The sequence below is a fragment of the Schistosoma haematobium genome, chromosome 4 (assembly GCF_000699445.3).
Source record: "Schistosoma haematobium chromosome 4, whole genome shotgun sequence".
NCBI classification, from domain to species: domain Eukaryota; kingdom Metazoa; phylum Platyhelminthes; class Trematoda; order Strigeidida; family Schistosomatidae; genus Schistosoma; species Schistosoma haematobium.
The window spans coordinates 8850587-8869144 of record NC_067199.1 but is presented as its reverse complement, the minus strand read 5'-3'; the positions used below and the strand labels follow the sequence as shown (position 1 = coordinate 8869144).

Here is an 18558-nt window from a genome sequence, read left to right as displayed (position 1 = left end):
TTGGTTCCTATTGAGATATGTGCATCTTGAGCGGATTTCCCTGATATTATCATTTAGTTACAAATATTTAACAAAGTAGGATGGTGACTAGCAGTGAGGTTCAGGAAAAGTATTTGGTCCTATTTGAGATTTATCAGCCGAATGTATCTGCATCCCAGTGTTGCTGTTCACGCTGTGACTTCATCACATCAATAATGAGAAAGTACAAACCCTTAGCACACAACTGATGATTTACATTGTTTTAAATATATGAATGAGATTTATTTAGATTTATTGTAGTTATGAAGTCGTTTATTAAATTTCACAATATCGTTTTCAGAAGTAACGTTGTCAGTGGTATTTTAAGACTAATTGTACTACAACTAAACACAAATTTTTTTTTTTGGTTGAGACCATGAATCAATTGATGTTAGACCACCGTTGGAAACCTGGAAGCACTGGACGGCCGTTTCGTCCTAGTATGGGACTCCTCAGCAGTGCGCATCCGCGATCCTGCACCCCGCGGGATTCGAACCCAGGACCTACTGGCTTCGCGCCTGAGCACTTAACCATTAGACCACTGAGCCGGCATCCAATGGTGTTAGTGTCTAACATCAACCAATCCACGGGGTGCGGGATCGTGGATGCGCACTGCTGAAGAGTCCCATACTAGGACGAAACGGCCGTCCAGTGCTTCCAGGTTTCCAACGGTGGTCTAACATCAATTGATTCATGATCTCAACCAAAAACTTAACAATCTCCACAACCCCCATACTGATAAACACAAATTGTTGAAACTCGCTGACTAATTTTAATGTTCCAAAAACCCAGACTATGAACTCTTTTTAAAAATTAATGCCAAAAATGCTTTCAAAACTGAAGAAAATATTTACTTCATACACCGTAACTTTACAAAACTGGTTTCACTAATAAACATGTCTGATGATAAGCAGAAAGAGTACCACTAATTCTGTTTATGTACGAATATTTTATAATTCATTCATGTAACCAATTTCCACAATATTTCAAGTATTTAGGTGTGCAGAATGTTATTATACGTCGTTCTGAGACTTTAGATTTAACCATTTATTAGTCAAATGTTATTATTTGATTGAAAGATTATAAAGCATTTGCTTAAAATGTTTCCTATTGTGTCAAGACACTGACATCAAGTGAAAATAACTAACTAGAAATAAGCAAAATTACTTAATTTCATATAAAAGAAAACTCAATCGTGTTATAGAATAGATAGATTGTGGCTTGAATTGAAACACAGGAAGCATATTTTGTTCTATTTGGAACTCGTCAACTAACAATTTACTTGTACCATAGTGTTGACTTTCACACTAGAACTCGCCTCGAATTTCGAACGTATAATCTACTGAGGTACTAAGCCCTAGTTTCTTCAATGGGTATAAACTTTACTTTTAGGGGTTTGAATTATCCTTTTGTTGTAGTGACTGGTCACCTAGATGTATCTGCGACAACAATGGGATAATTCAAGCCCTCACAAAGTAGAAAAATTGTGTTAGTTTACTTAAAATACTTTTAATAACATAGTTTTGCAGCTGCAATTAACATACCCTTTCGTAATTTTCTACTCTCCGAAACTACAGACACATTGCCTATAGTCACTTCATTGAAATCTCCGATTGTCGATGTTTCATCGTTCAGTCCAATTGATGATTGATCAGAAGATATATTTTTCTGTTGATGCGTAATTGGATTAGTATTCGCTGAATCGAGAAATTCGAATACGGAAAATATTCATTTTATTTCAGACAATTGTTATATTATTTTTAATTAGCCGTTATACAATGTTAGGTATCAATAGAGCACAGAAAAGTGGCAACACCTTGGATTAAGCGGCGGCTTGGAATAGAATACATGTGTTAAAACCATATAATTCAAGTAAAATTTTAGAATTTATTAACCAGATTGACATTTCAACCTGGAATTTTATGCTTACTGTAATCAAGGTCAGGATTTTCAATACAAATATCAAGACAGTTCTACTACATGGGGCAGAAACCTGGAGAACTACAAAAGCCATCATTCAGAAGATACAGGTGTTTATTAACAGTTGTCTACGCAAAATACTTCGGATCCGTTGGCCAGACACTATTAGCAACAACCAACTGTGGAAAGAACGAACCAGATCCCAGTGGAGGAAGAAATTAGGAAGAAGCGCTGGAAGTGGATATGACACACATTGAGGAAAGCACCCAACTACGTCACAAGACAAGCCCTCACATGGAATCCTCAAGGCCAAAGGAAAAGAGGAATACGAGGGAACACATTACGCCGAGAAATGGAGATAAGCATAAGAAAAATGAACGAAAATTGGACAGAACTGGAAAGGAAGGCTGCGGACAGGATGGGGTTGGAGAATGCTGGTCGGCGGCCTATGCTCTATTGCGAGTAACAGGCGTAAGTAAGTAAGTAATCATAGATGATCAGTGCTATGAAAACTCCCTACGTTTGAATATTTATAACTTACGCTTGTCTTCTCATTTCATAATGTTATTCACTTTTCTAACCTTACTTTCAATCGTCAATGACTTAAAATACCCGAGTCACAGGTAACTGATAAACACTGATAAGCTGTTTCACTATAGTCTAGGACTCCTAATCAATACACATATATAACTTCAAATAGATCAGGTGTCCATAGACCACCTAACTGACTATTATTTGTAGTTGTGTTTCACGTTGTTACTGACTGACTGACTGACTGTGTTTCACGATTAACAGCCTCTAGATGGATTTATCTTGTGAGAATTTGCGACCTATGGAATTAACTCATTCACAAGTTAGGAAACATATAAACGAATTGTTTAAAGTTGAAAATGTTATACCGTGTTCAACATCAACCATGAAGGTGTTTGTTTTGATTCCAATTTAACGGATGCCACTTCAATAATAAAAACTGGACATACTTCCAGGAACCACCTGACTAAACAATGTAAATTACTAGTTATTTTAATTTTTGTCTGATAAACTTTCTACGGTTTGTTAGTTACTAGCAAAATTATTCATAAAGCATTACCATCAGGGAATGATAACTGAAGCAGAAAGAAAACATTCAGGATTACTTTAAAGAAATTTATATGTTAGTCTTTACTATATCGAAACACAAAAATAGGATTTTCAACCACGGCTTTTCTCATCCCAATCCGTGTAAGTTCGAATTTATAGACGTCATATTTCTAAACAGGTTCTTGATAAACTAGACTATAAGACTTTAATAAAACAATGACAAATTAACAGTCATCTAACTACTGAATTACCATTGATTTCATCCATGAAATAAATTTCACTGATTGAAATCATGAGTCAGTTGAAGCTAGACCACCATGGAAAACCTGGAAGCACTGGACGGCAGTTTCGTGACTAACTTCATGAAATACTCCTGGAGTTCTAGTGGGAAGCCGTTACCAGTGGAGTTCAACCAGGTCTGTTGTGAGATATCAACTCACTGAAGACAATGGTGTACGGTGGCGCAACTTCGTGGATTGGTTGAAGTTAGACATTAACACCGTTGGATGCCGGCTCAGTGGTCTAGTTGGTTAAGCGCCTGGCGCGAGACTGATAGGTCCTGGGCTCGAATCTCGTGGGGTGCGGGATCGTAGATGCGTATTGCTGAGGAGTCCCATACTAAGACGAAACGACCGTCCAGTGCTTCCAGGGTTTCCATGTTCGTCTAGCTTCATTGACTCATGATTTCAGTCAGTGAAATTTCTAAATTCTCCACAAAACTTCTGATAATCTTATTTTGACTAAGTAATTGTTCATATTCTAAGTTCAGTTAACAAATCAAGCATTCATTGAGTTCTTTTCTTTTTTTTCACACAAAATAATTATTTACTGGATAAGAATAAAATCATCAAAATGAACAGAAACCGTCAATTTGGAAGTTTATACGAGATAAAATATAGTTCTTATTGATATTTGTTTCTATGTCTTGATTATAGTTCATGTTATTGAAGCCAATATTAGTTCAAGGTTAGTCAGAGTATACAGATCGATTTACCAAGATACCATTGTTTACAAATTCATTTTATTTCGTTTTTAATATAATGTGATAATTCCAGCCAACTATGTTTTTCACATTCACCATACAAATGATCATCAATAAATGGTTTTTCATATTTTATGTTTACTTCTCTAGACTGTATTTTTTTAATTAGTTCGTTATGTCTACTTGGTTTGAACTGATCGATTAGGTTTCATAGTATACAACACAGATTGATCTTAATTAAATAACCATTGAAAACCATGAAACACTGGAAAGCTAATTCGTCTTAGTATGGATCTATTTAGCGATGTACATCTACGACTCCACCGGGTATCTAACTGAAACTTTTCGAATTTGCGTCGAACTCTTAGCATTCAAACGTTTGAGTCATCAATGATTAATGGTTTTAAATGTTAATAAAAATTAAAGTTGTGCTTTTAATTAGCGTAAATTTTGTCGATACTGACGTTCTATTTAAATTTCTCAGTAGATATTTGTTCATAGTATGAAGCCGTGAGTTATTGGTTAAATCACTCGATTTTCATTTAACAGGTATTAGGGTTGAACCACTCTCTAGTGGCACCGCTATTTGTTGCATAGACAACTGAGTAAACAGTATCTGTACTTGATAAATGAGCTAAAATATCTGTTAATAATGAGACTTAAAGAATTATTTACAATTCAACCGATGTATTCTCTGTATGCCTGTTTAACGAATAATGCGAAAAAAGAAGACTAATTCAGTCCATAATTGATTCAATTTAAATTTGATATTATTATACTTAATGGCTATGAATAGTCTTGACATATAATAATAGAGCTCATACAGTGGTTATAGTCACTAGTACTAACTGCCAGTGAATCTACATCTACAGATTTATAATAATTACCTTTAAACAAAATATAATCAGTGTGATATCCAGTCTGTTTAAGCAATGGTCACATTGGGACTTTTTCGATAGAATTCGATCATCACTAAGTCACCATTTAAGGACCAATGAATAAGAATGGTAGAATGAAATATTATAAAGATTGATTTAAATAATATGATATGTGAAAATTTTAGTTTAACCCATTTTTGATGGGTGATCATGGTTTAAAATGTTTGTTAATAGATAAACAAAAGTTAGTGTTTTAAGTGTATATTTATACTAAAATGACTTGGTTAATACGATATATCAATATAATTAAGATAAGGTGGGATAAAATACAAAGACATGTATATACAATTACAGATATATATATCACAAGGGTTAAGGCATTAACAGATTATATTTTTCTCTAATTAGAGGTAGTTGGTAGTTCTCCACTTATCGTTTTAGTCAGTTAGGAATTAAGGTGATCATAAGAATCTATTTGTTTTCTAGAGTAATACTTTTTTTGTAATTCACGTTTACTTGGTTTTCGAACTTATGATTTCGGACAAGTCACGTAAACTGAATTAAACACCTTTTTCACTAAAGTGTCATCGTTAAAAAAATAGGTAATTCTTGATTATTAAACGTACGTGTTTAGTTAACATTTACATTCATACATAAATTTATGGTTATGCAGTCACTAGATATACAATCTACACAGTCCATCAGTGAAAGTAGTGAACCGTTTGTCGATAATTGAGACTACGAAGCGATTAAATTTAGATAGCCATTGAAAACAAGAAAGACCTGGTGTAGGACTCTTCTGAAGTGTTCATCCATGACTCTATCAAGCATTAAACCCGGAACCTTCAGATCTCGTGGGGAGCGCTTAAAACTAGGATCACTGAACCGGAATCTAATAGTTTTCATGTCTAACTGCAATCAATTCTGGACATTATTGCGAGACCTGAAGGTCCTGGGTCTGGTCCATGGTGCGCTCTTGCATGTGCATTGGTAGGTTCCATATTGGAATGGAACAAATGTTTAGTGTTTTCTGGTTTTCAATTGAGTTGACACGTCCATACTTAGTGTTTGATAGTTTAAATTTCTATCAAGAAATACACCATTTAGTAAGTAACAACCTAAGAGTTTCTTTATATACATTTATTTATTCATTTCTTACTTCCATTTGTGACTTTACATAAAGTTACAATTGAAATCTGAATACACAAAAGTGTACTTTATAAATGAATTACATTGAAAATCAATTCGTCTACGTAATGCACTTCAGGATGATAAACGTTTTACTGAAACTAGATTAGTTTTGTATATGGTACACTTATTAATGATCTGATTGAATTGTATAATAACTTTATAACTAATCATTTGTAGATCAGTTTTCTGACTTTTTATTGATTTACAGTTTGTAACAATAAATATTTCTGTTATCTTTGAGGTCACTCTTCTGTTTTCTGGTAAAGAATTTTAATGATAACAATGGTGATAATCATTCGTTTGATTACAATTTTTTATTTTTATACTAACCAAAATGAAATTGATTTCTAGTCATTATAATCATTACAAATTGTCGAGATGTATCGCTTAAAATGTTTTAAATGATAAAATGATAAGGACCTTAATGTCTCTTGGTGATTGTGATTTAACGTTCTTACTTAGTTGTTCGATTTTCTATGGATACAGAAGCAGTAAATATGTGATATTTGTTATATCACTAGTTAAATGCAGTTAAAAAGTATATACCACTGGGTTCTAACTCAGAGTTAGTGATGATTCTTTTTTGAATCACTTGTTAATTGATGAATGCACATTCATAAGAAATTCAAAACCAAGATGACAAAACAGTTCACTGCTGTCTAGTTTTCTCTGGTCCCCAAGCTTATGTTAGTCTGTAATGGAAGATAGCTTTAAAAATGTTTTGAACTAGAATCCTCTGGTCTCCTTTTCTAGATGACCCACCATACGTGGTTGTTAATTAGATCTTACGTCAACTTTAGTGTATAAACCTGGTCGTTAATGAAATCTTGTCCTAAGGAATATAATGATCTTCACGTAATGTTATTTCAGTGATCTGACTCGTAAAAGGTAGAACAAAACTTGAGTAGTAGCGTGTATATATATATATATATATATATATATATATATGGAGATTTTAGAAATTTCACTGATTGAAATCATGAGTCAATTGAAGCTAGACCACCATGGAAAACCTGGAAGCACTGGACGGCCGTTTCGTCCTAGTATGGAACTCATCAGCAGTGCGCATCTACGATCTCTCCCCCCGCGAGATTCGAACCCAGGACCTGTATATATATATATGACCTATTACACATGGGGTAATCCTGGGAATAATACACTAGTCAACAGCTATTAACTGATATTGTAATAGTAGAGAGTAAACAGAATGTTGAGCTAATGATTTTATTCACTAAAAGAAATCCGGACTGATGAATTAACAAGCGAACTATTTTTCAAAAAGTGCCTTTTTATCGACATAACAGAGGCCTCTTAAAATAATTTATAGATTTCTCCTAAAATATATGAATGTTCCACATAACAAATGTTAGTTTAATTTTTATGGAGATTTTAATTTAAGCTAATTGTTTATGTATGATCGTTGGAATTATTTAAATTCATACTACTCATAATGGAAAATTAGCATATTTGTTAATTGACAACAGTTTCTCAAAAGATAAGAAGAACAACTCGGAAAATGATCAACTGACGAGGTTTAAATGTTAGATCAAGTTAGAAATAAATAATCTTTCTACATAAGTTTGATGTCACTAGTGACACTTTTCTCATTCTGTAGGAAACGATGAGAAAGTTGGCTTGTTTTACAAACTTCTTATGATGTCTATTAAAATAATTATTATAAGTGACGATTAGGAAATGCACCAAAAACCAAATTTATTTTTACTTGGAGTATATAACAGGAAAAAAAATGTATATACATATGCTGGAAGTACTTAGTGGTGATTTTCACTATTTTTCAAGGGTGAATATCATAGTCAAGTGATTGAATTGAACATTTATTCAAGTAAACATTCGGATTTTAAACAGAACTGGTTAACTAAACATGAGAGCTTTTACAAGGCAAAGATGAAATACTGACATTGGCTTTTTGGTTAGCTCTAGTTCTGAATTGAATTTCTTAAACAAACCTCTAAGGGTATTGAATTTAGATATTGAGGCAGTGCATGTCGGTTGGGGACGATGCTGCTGCCGATGATGATTAGTTGATAATCGATGAGTCACGGGATCTATAGAAAATAGTAAATTGTAGTTTATATAACTGTTTATAATCAATGTAATACTTGAAGATAACCTGATAGTTCGTTAAGCGTATTGCTTAAAAATGTACAGAAATAGTGATCGTGATATCCAATCGAGTTATAATTAAAAGTTGTCTATTTTAGACAATTTAACGTTACAAGCTTTCAGTATTAATAACATACAAGCTAGTTTCTTTTATTTGAAAATAAGTTTTAGATACACACAATCACCTGAGAACTCACTTTCTTCATAATGTATATACACTTTGATGTACTCAAATAGTTCAGCGATAACATCGCTGACTATAACTATGGGAGGGGATTGGACTCAAACTCTACTGGTGAACATCAGTTTCCTCTAGAGTGCAGTTACACATTGATGACGAGTGCAAACCAACACGAAACCTACAATTAAAGCTTTTCTCAAATGACCTCTGAATCATCAATATCAATAAAATTGGTTTACACGACATCAGGTTTCAAAGAATTTTGAAGGAATAATTTTTCATCAAGATTCTCCTTATTTAATTGTAGGTGCTTGAAGACAAATGAAAGAATCCTCAGGGGTTGTATACCAAGCTAGTTGACAAATTTTAGCAAGGTGTATCAATAATCTTGAAGAGATTAAGCCACCTCTGATGTATCTATACTAGTGTTATCGAGTGTTTTAGACAGCGTTGGTAATATTAAACTATTCACCTTGCAAATATACCTTTCGGATCGGTGTTGTTTACTCCAAAATCTAATTTTACATTTTCCTGTCGATTGATTTTAACTGTCAAATATCGAGATATTTTCTTTCGGTTAGCAAAAAGAGCAGAAAAATCAACCACTTTCTATGAGCTTAAAGTCAATCATTGATATGAGTTTAATACTGTTTGGTTATATAGAAATTTCCCTACTTATTATTATTACTTACATTTAAATAGATTGGCAATGATTCTTTTTGAAGATAAACAAGTTGTAACATATGGTTACGTAATAATGAAATTTTACATAAAACATACTTTTATTGCTTGGAAAATGTTTCATTCCTCGAACTTTATCCGTCTTATATGATGTACCAGTTCTGTGCATATAACCAATTGGATCATGAGTAGCTGAAATATATTTAAACATTTATCATATTAAGATGAAAGAACAAGCATAAAAGCATTATACAGGAAATTAATATTCGTCATTTACCAAAGATCAACTCAGCTAGTGTAACTTATCTAATACTATAGAGGGGTTATTTTTCTTAATGTAAAATAATTAACAACTGGTAACTGACTTCTATATCTGTTTATCATTAATTATTTCTTCTGTCTCAATAGTAAGTGTTCAACACCTAGATTACGTAAAGGAAGCAACTAACGAGTGATAACTGGTGTGTTTATTTGGTATTAAGAGTTAACCATAGATCCTCGCATCAAAGAACTCATATGAAGTTATGTTATGGTATATCACAATGGATTACTTCAGTCGCTAAGTGTATGAGGGGAGTTGTCAAATGTCTTTGAACCTTATTCTCAAACTGTTTAAGATTAATGATTAATTTAAACTATATCACGCTACGTTTTTGAATCTTCATACCAGAAAGATTAATGAAGAATATAAGAGAACAAACTGGACTTACACCTTATAACTTGTGGTTGTATTCAATAAACGTATTCACTAATGTTTGGAAATTATGTACGACTCCTACTTACGGGTAGAGTACTTTTCATCATATTTCGTCTTGTGCTAAATATTTGTTTATTACCTAGGCGTCTATTATTTACTTCACCACATCTATCTAGGGCATTCTACTGAGAAACGAAGTGAAAACGACAGTATTTGCAAAATACAATGAATTCATTGTGTTTGAAGTAGTCATAAAAAACCTTGTTTTAAAACTCAACCTCTGTTACACTACATACAACTTGTGCATTATCAATTGAATTTTAATATTATATTACTAGATGAAGATAACTAGAAATATTAGATTGTATGTAATTGAATAGAAATCAACGAAACATAGTATACCAATCAGTGAATTGGAAGTGAAATGTACTGGCAAAGTAGCGAAAAAGAGTAAGTCAGTAAATCAAGTAAAGTATTCTGGAATTTTCTTCTACTTCATTTCAAATAACAACGACAGAATGCTCGTAAAAGATCCTTTTTAGAATTATAGTAATATCAATGAGAAATTTAAGGCGGAAGAAAGTTCATATTTTGATTGATTCATCTTGTGATGAATTCTAAACTGAAAGAAAATTTTATTGACAAACATAAATGCGTGTCATCTTTCTCTAAGTTATGTTATATATTTCCATCATATTAGGACGTGCATGGAGGACAGCTGACAGATGCATTCCAAGTAACGACCGGAGTAAGACAAGGCTGTTTACTCTCTCCCTTCCTTTTTCTTCTGGTGGTCGACTGGATTATGAGGACCTCGACATCTGAAGGAAAACACGGAATGAAATGGACAGCTCAGAACCAATTAGACGATTTGGACTTCGCAGATGACCTAGCTCTCCTATCTCATACACACGAACAGATGCAGACAAACACAGCCAGTGTAGCAGCAGTCTCTGCATCGGTAGGCCTCGGCATACACAAGGGGAAAACAAAGGTCCTCTAATTCAAAGCGGAGAACAGCAATCCAATCACTCTTGATGGCGAAACTCTGGAAGATGTGGAATCCTTCACATACCTGGGAAGCATAATCGATGAATAAGGAGGCTCAGATGCAGATGTAAAGGCAAGAATTGGCAAAACGAGGGTCGCATTCCTACAATTGAAGAACATATGGAACTCAAAACAACTTTCAACCAATATCAAAGTGAGAATCTTCAATACGAACGTCAAGGCAGTTCTATTGTATGGAGCTGAAACTTGGAGATCTACAACAACCATCATCAAAAAGGTACAATTATTTATAAATAGCTGTCTACGCAAGATACTCAACATCTATTGGCCGGACACCATCAGCAACAACCTTCTTTGGGAATGAACAAACCAGCTTCCAGCTGAGGAAGAAATTAGGAAAATACGATGTAAATGGATGGGACATACATTACGCAAATCGTCAAACTGCATCACGAGGCAAGCCCTAACTTGGAATCCTGAAGGGAAGCGAAAACGTGGAAGGCCAAAGAATACATTACGTCAGGAAATAGACGCAGATATGAAAAAGATGAATAACAACGGGAAGAAGCTGGGAAGGTGTGCCCAGGACAGGGGTTGGATGGAGAATGCTGGTGAGCGGCCTATGCTCCTTTATGAGGAATAACAGGCGTAAGTAAGTAAGTAAGTAATCATATTAGGACTTGTATTTTGGATAATCAAATAAATTTGGGATATTGACTCAATGTATACTTTTTATTTAACGGGTCAAGTATAAAATGAAACCAAATGTTATCTATCAGAAATTAGAATCAATTTATTGTAATGTAGGTTTATTGGTTTTTATCAAAACGATTTGGGAGAGAAGAATTGAGACATGGTGGGTTTTTATCACGTACCGTGTAGAAAGAAATCAAATTCACTTCTATGATACTGTAATTACATAGTCTCATGGTGTGGGTGTATACTAATGAAATAGGATATAATTTCTGATTGCCTTTCTGGTTTTTGGTGAACTAAGACTGTATCAATGATTTTTATCAAAGATTGTTACGAAAACAACTCTACTATGAGAGAAGGACTCAAACAATATGGCAGGATAAAATGCCATAGTTTATTTGGAATGACTTGGAATATTATTTAGTAAGCGGAAGTTAATGTGCAATATTTTGTTCATAAGCTCACTAATGTATCTGCAAAACATGTAGATATTATCAACCATGGCTTGAAAACTATCTGTAACTAAACCCAAAAGGTCCTTTAGACACTTTACTTATCTAAATACCAAGGCATTTATGGCAGTGAATACTATATTTCTCCACCTATAACTTGAATACTGGGCGAAATCATAAACTATTCGTTAAAAGTAAAGTGATATATAAAATCGACTCAAAATACTGTAACCGAATTGATTTCAGTAGTCAATTAATCATTTCGTAATCCGGCATATTTTATATAGCTCATTAATAAAGCATCCATATAAAATTGATTAAAATGTCCTGTCTTAATTCGCAAACCTTACCCCATGCTTCTTTATAATGTCGTACTGATTGAGATCGAACTAGTTTTGTTTCTGGCAGTGAATGAGTTATCGGATCTGTAGCAACTATGAATAAAAAAGAATAAGTACCATTCATCTATGAAATTCTAATGAAATAAAGTAAAAGACAGGATTTTACAAGACAATTTCCGATAAACAAAATGATTTAAAACCTATCCCAATAGGGACAAAAGTGAAATATGTGTAGTGTTCTAGTGAATGAAAATTATCAAAGAAAAATAATTGATTTACATTTAGAGATATAACTGTACTACTTTTTGATTAGTGAGTAGTATGGTCAAATAACGGCATTTTGGTTTCGCATTGTAAAAATTCGTCCAGTATCGATAAATTCACGTTATTTCATTTAACAAACCTTTTGTAAAACGAAATATATGCCTTGCAAACTTCTAGTTTGTGACTGCTATATTGATGCTTATAGGTTGGTCACAATTATTATCATTTTGCATTTTCTGAGAACCTGGATATTGTCATTTAGATATTGAATAATTAAGTATCTGTAAACAAATATTACAGTAATCTATCGAAATCGATACATTTCTCCCCCAAAAAATATATAGATCAAACTTCAGATATTATCATGAAATAAGGGGAAGAAAACTATGATGGAGTTTTATATTGCAGATTATTAATTATTATTTTAAGTAGAATTCTTATCACAGATTGAAATTATAGAAATTTAGAGGATAGTGAATAATTATCTTGTCCTATTTATGAACCTATAACTTGAAACATGTTGAAATTCACAATGTATTCTGTCTTAAGTCAAGTTAATGTGAATTTTCAGGATATATAAATGTATTTGTATGATTAATAGTTCAATTTTTAAAGATCTTTTAAATTTTGGCGGAATTTAAACCGGGTCTGTTGTGGTATAGTAACTAAATGAATGTGTCTCTCAATTTCGTGGATTGGTTGAAGTTAGACATTAACACCGTTGGATGCCGGCTCAGTGGTCTAGTGGTTGAGAGTTCGCGCTCGAGACCGATATGTCCTGGGTTCAAATCTTGCGAGGCGGGATCGTGGATGCGCACTTCTGAGGAGTCACACAATAGGACAAAACGGCCGTCCAGTACATTAAGGTTTTCCATGGTGGTTTAGCTTCAATTGACTCATGATCTAAACTACTGAAATTACTATAATATTCACAAAACCCCTTCTGATAGGAATAACATATGTTATTCATTTATCTTATGGATTATTATTATTTTTAGCTGTTTTGTCTATTTGAATAAGAGATGATTTTTACACTACTATAAATTCCACAGAAATATATGGTTCATTGTATAAAAGACATTAGATAAATGATTCAGACAACAATAATATTTGAACATGACTGAATGATCGTTTCATACAGATTTCATTTATCTGTGATGATTTTAATTTGAACTATTTACTTGAAGAAGTACGAACTTGATTGATAAAGTTAATGAATTTCAATTCATAAGAAGTTTACAAGCATAAACATTATATTAGTCAATTGAAATAATGAAATAAACAAAGAATACTTGAAAGGTAAAGGAAGCACTAATCAGGTATATAATTTGTCGGATTAATGAATGGAAAGAGAGGAAGTCAAAGAGTAAATGGAGTTTTTAGTAGTGAGAAATCAATGATATGGATTTGGTTACTGTTAACCACAAAGCTAAAATTAATTAGTTGAGTGAAAAAAGTGAAAATAAGGATACGAAACAAAATATTTTGTGTTATTTCATATAAGTTTGTTTACATTTTTAGTCTTTTTAATTATTCTTCACATTTGTAGTTTTTTTCATTATCTTAATTGGTAGTATGGTGTGTACTACTGATTTCGACAGATATAAGTAATATGTATCACCAATTGAAATTGGAGTGCCTGGAGGCAGAAGGTTTGAGAAATTTGAAGAGAAGAGAACAAAGACAGAGAGTGATTAATATAGAAATGAGGGAACAATAAACTTTGAGACAATAAATGGATGTTTTGCAAATGAAGTATTTACTGTATGGTTCTCAGATTTTACCAAGTTGTTTTCAGTGTATTGAAATTTCAAATTTTTAGGTTTGTTTTTTTAAAATTAACTTACGATAAGAATATCTTTTTGAATTCTCTTCGTTACATTGTCTTTCATTATACTGATTTACTGAATTGTTTTCTACATTATATTCGCATCGACCACTGATAGAATCAGACCTTGCTGAAGAAAAAGAAAAGACAAATAACAAGATTCATTTTTAAATTACAACTGTCAGTCTATCATAGAAAGTATGTGTTTGCACTAGAAAACTTGAGCATAGGCTTTGTCTGATGTTGTTATATATATGTATAAATGATTAAAAGCATTCATTAAAGAACCATGAACCTAGACTTCATATTAACTGGGACTCTTCATTAAGATATATTTGAGATGTTGTGAAAAATCATTTTGTCACATCCATTTGAACCATTGACTGATATATCTAAAAATTATAGTTTACACTGATAAATTCTGTTACATAATTAAGGTCATCAAATTTCAGGGATCTTCAATTACTCGTCACATAAACTGATTATAATTTCTCTGTATTGATTAAAAGAAATGCGTTTTGTATCCTCGTATTCATTTATAACGATTGTACTCATTTATGATTGTTGAATAATAAAACAAAATCAATTTTTTAATTTATTTATTGAACAGTACATAACTGATCGGAAAAATAGACTCAATCACAGTATGAAATGTTGTTGAACATTGTGAATGAGCAAGTTTTACTATGATCACTCAAATTGATTTTGTGTAAAAAGTACTTAATTGTGAGATTTCTTAGATACTGGTAATTTTAAAACTGTGAATAATCTGTTAATCTTTTCAGATGAACTAAATGAATTCAAAAGGTTTAAATAAAATAGTTCATGAAGAAGGATAGTTGTAAGTATATAGTCGTGGAATGTTTAGATTACCAAGATGAAATGAAGCAAACTCATGTACCATTATGCTACATATATTATTCTGTAATATATATATATATATATATATATATATATATATATATATATATATATATGTTTAAAGTATTTTGGAAAATTATGGTGGAAACTATGGACTTACAAACATGTATGTTATGATCAATTTTACTTCTTGGCCTACCACCATGTGGTCTTAACATGTCTACTTCCTCACCTAAATCTCCTTGAAGTGTTATTGGATCACGGTCTATCAATTGGGCAATGAAAGAAGAATGAAAATATAGGGTAACATAGAAAAAAAGAATAGTAAATTACAAATGTTTGTCATTAATTTAATCAGCTAAACTAATTGAATGATTTTTTTATATTTCACAATGCATTTAATGGAGATACTTAGAAAGACCAAGTAATTAAGTAGAAGTTAACGTTACAATACGGATGGTTCTATTTATATACATACATCTACTAAATAAAATACTAATTAAATTCAATGTTTTATCTTGTATGATTTCTATGTGATCTCTGATGGTTGCTTGATTATTTCTTCTATGCTTTAAAATATTTCACTTTTGTTTTAATGTTCATTACGATAATTAATTGATTTTTTCATTGATAATTATGTAGTAGTAAAATCTTGACTATTTGAAGTATAAATCTATATCTCTGTGTCAATGCTAATGAAGTCAAACAAATCTACAATGTGATTAGATGGTGGTTGGAGGTAGTCGATAGGAAACCGTGGACCCGGGTTTCGTGCTACCTAGCACTCGTCAGCAAGGTGTACCTGTAATCTTGAGGGAACTGGTGCTCTCCGGCGGATTCGATCTCGTGTCACCCAGCTTCACAGTCAGAGACGTTAACACTGAGCTGTCCGAGCCGCGACCGACCTCCTGTAGGACTGAGATGAGAGCACCAGTTCCCTCAAGATTACAGGTACACCTTGCTGACGAGTGCCAAGTAGCATGAGACCCGGGTCCACGGTTTCCTGTCGACTACCTCCAAACACTACCTAATCTCAATATATAGTGCCCGCAATGTCGAGTCACCTAGACTGGTGGCCACATTGCAACATGGTCGATAGCATTCGATCCGCACTAATAAGGACTAGACACACATGGCATTAATCGCCACCCAGTGATCAGTCAATTGTGATTAAATCTACAATGTAGAACTTTGTATATGAATTTTTCGACGACCTAGTTAGATGTTAGATTATTGTCATTGCTTAGAAAAAAAGTCAACATTGCAGAGAACATTCATTACATAGTAAAAACACATAGAAAAATGTTTGTAAAACACTCAGAGATTAGAATTAAAATGAATCAAAACTTTCTCTAAAAATTCTAGTTCAAGTTTCTTCAAGGGAAATAATCAAGCATTAACGTGTTTGGCCAAAAAAGAAGTATAAACCAAATAAATTGTTATGACTTTCTGGGTTTATTGAATTGTCAATGTTAAGTAAATAGCAAGTAGTTTTAGCATGATTGTTTAAAGTTAGATTACAATTTACTATGAATTTTGTTAAGAGATTAGTTCAGTCCAAGGATAGCTTTTTATAGCTAAACGACATATTACAGGATAATTCCTCTAACATCGTAACTGTAAATATATGTAATCCCTATCGAAATATTGAAGATTTGTGTTAATGATGACAACTAGACGATACTAGGCCAGAATCAAGTGATACACTTCTGCAAATTCATCTCATTCGTAATATTGTAAGATCTTCGTCTAATTTCAATCTATTATCAGAAATCATCTTAAAACAATACAGATTTCAATAAAACACCTAAATACATAATAACTGTACGCTATTTATTAAACGCGCGTAGGAAGAAATTAGGAAGAAGCGCTGGAAGTGGATAGGACACACATTGAGGAAAGCACAAGACAAGCCCTCACATGGAATCCTCAAGGCCAAAGGAAAAGAGGAAGACCAAAGAACACATTACGCCGGGAAGTGGAGATAGACATGAGAAAAGTGAACAAGAATTGGATGGAATTAGAAAAGAAAGCCCAGGATAGAGTGGGCTAGAGAATGCTGGTCGGCGGCCAATGCTCCATTAGGAGTAACAGGCGTAAGTAAGTAAGTAAATAATTATTAAACGCCGTCGACATAAATTTCTCGAAATCCTAATCAAGTCAGCCAAACTGAATGTAACACATTAAATGATAATATCGATTGAAGATTACATTAGAGTATAGAATCGTAATATTCTGTAAACATTAGAACCTAATGTATTTTGTGGAATTTTATCCAGTTTTTTCCTTAACAAGTACAATTATTTTCAAAATTATATTTGATATATAGATCCCCTTTTTTTTATTAAAAAAATCATATACATATGGTTGGTTGAACTAATTCATAGCTTTTCATAGGCATTCATTACCTTGAGTATAATCTTCATGATTATGATTATGATTATTATTATTATTATCACAATTAACATCACTGTGTTTATTTTCATTTTTGTTATTCAAATGATCCATATAAAAGTACCCATTTGAATAGTTTGTATCTGTAGTATCTAAAAAAGTATTATTATTTATGCTAAGGATAAGTAAAAATAATCAATACTGGGAACATATATATATGATGAATAAATAAATTGATAATTATGATAATAATCGATTTTAATGTAATTGATGTTGTCAGGTAAGTATTGATTTGCTCAATCACCTTATTGATTACGAAGGATTTGAATACTAGCTACAATATATTGTTTTAGACATGTGTTTTAACATTTTATGATCAATATTTTAATGAAGAAAATTCATATTAAAACTTTTCTGTCAGTTGTTCTTTATTATGATTATTCATAATGTTTCATTGTTTGTTTATATTTTTTCAGATTTATTCTCATACTTATTCATAACTAAGAGAACATTCTGTATTTGAAATAAATAACAGAAATTATTTATCAGTTTAAGGGTTGTGGAGATTGTTAAGTTTTTGATTGAAGTCATGAGTCAGTGGTCTAGTTGGTTAAGCGCTTGGCACGAGAGTGACAGGTCCTTGGTTCGAATCTCGCGGGGTACGGGATCGTGGATGCTCACTGCTGGGGAGTCCCATACTATGACGAAACGGCCGTCCAGTGCTTCCAGGTTTTCCATGTTCGTCTAGCTTCAATTGACTCATGATTTCAATCAAAAACTTATACACAAGAACTAATGTAATGATTTGAGTATTAGATGATTAGAGGTAGTAGAAAAGTAGCGATCATTATTATGGTGTATCTATTGTTGTGGTTTATGCTACTTATATCGACATGAGTAGTATATAACGATAGTCAACATTAGAATGTCTGGAAGCAGTTTATTATTTTATTATTTTC

General features: G+C 32.6%; 1 protein-coding gene across 8 annotated transcripts in view; it reads right to left on the bottom strand.

The window, feature by feature from the left end:
- Nucleotides 1–18558, bottom strand: part of PRG4_1 (Proteoglycan-4) — a gene marked incomplete at its 5' end in the record, with an annotated part of 45055 nt that overhangs the window by 9374 nt on the left and 17123 nt on the right. For 2 of the 8 annotated variants that reach the window (XM_051215572.1, XM_035730111.2), the window contains 7 exons: nucleotides 1563–1715; nucleotides 8037–8135; nucleotides 9155–9247; nucleotides 12262–12345; nucleotides 14364–14474; nucleotides 15366–15470; nucleotides 17614–17751. In XM_051215572.1, coding sequence (XP_051066104.1) covers nucleotides 1563–1715; nucleotides 8037–8135; nucleotides 9155–9247; nucleotides 12262–12345; nucleotides 14364–14474; nucleotides 15366–15470; nucleotides 17614–17751 — 783 coding nt within the window. Of the gene's footprint in view, nucleotides 1–659; nucleotides 8136–9154; nucleotides 9248–12261; nucleotides 12346–14363; nucleotides 14475–15365; nucleotides 15923–17613; nucleotides 17752–18558 lie in introns of those variants that run through there. The other 6 variants (XM_051215571.1, XM_051215575.1, XM_051215577.1 and 3 more) reach the window with 5 other exon arrangements.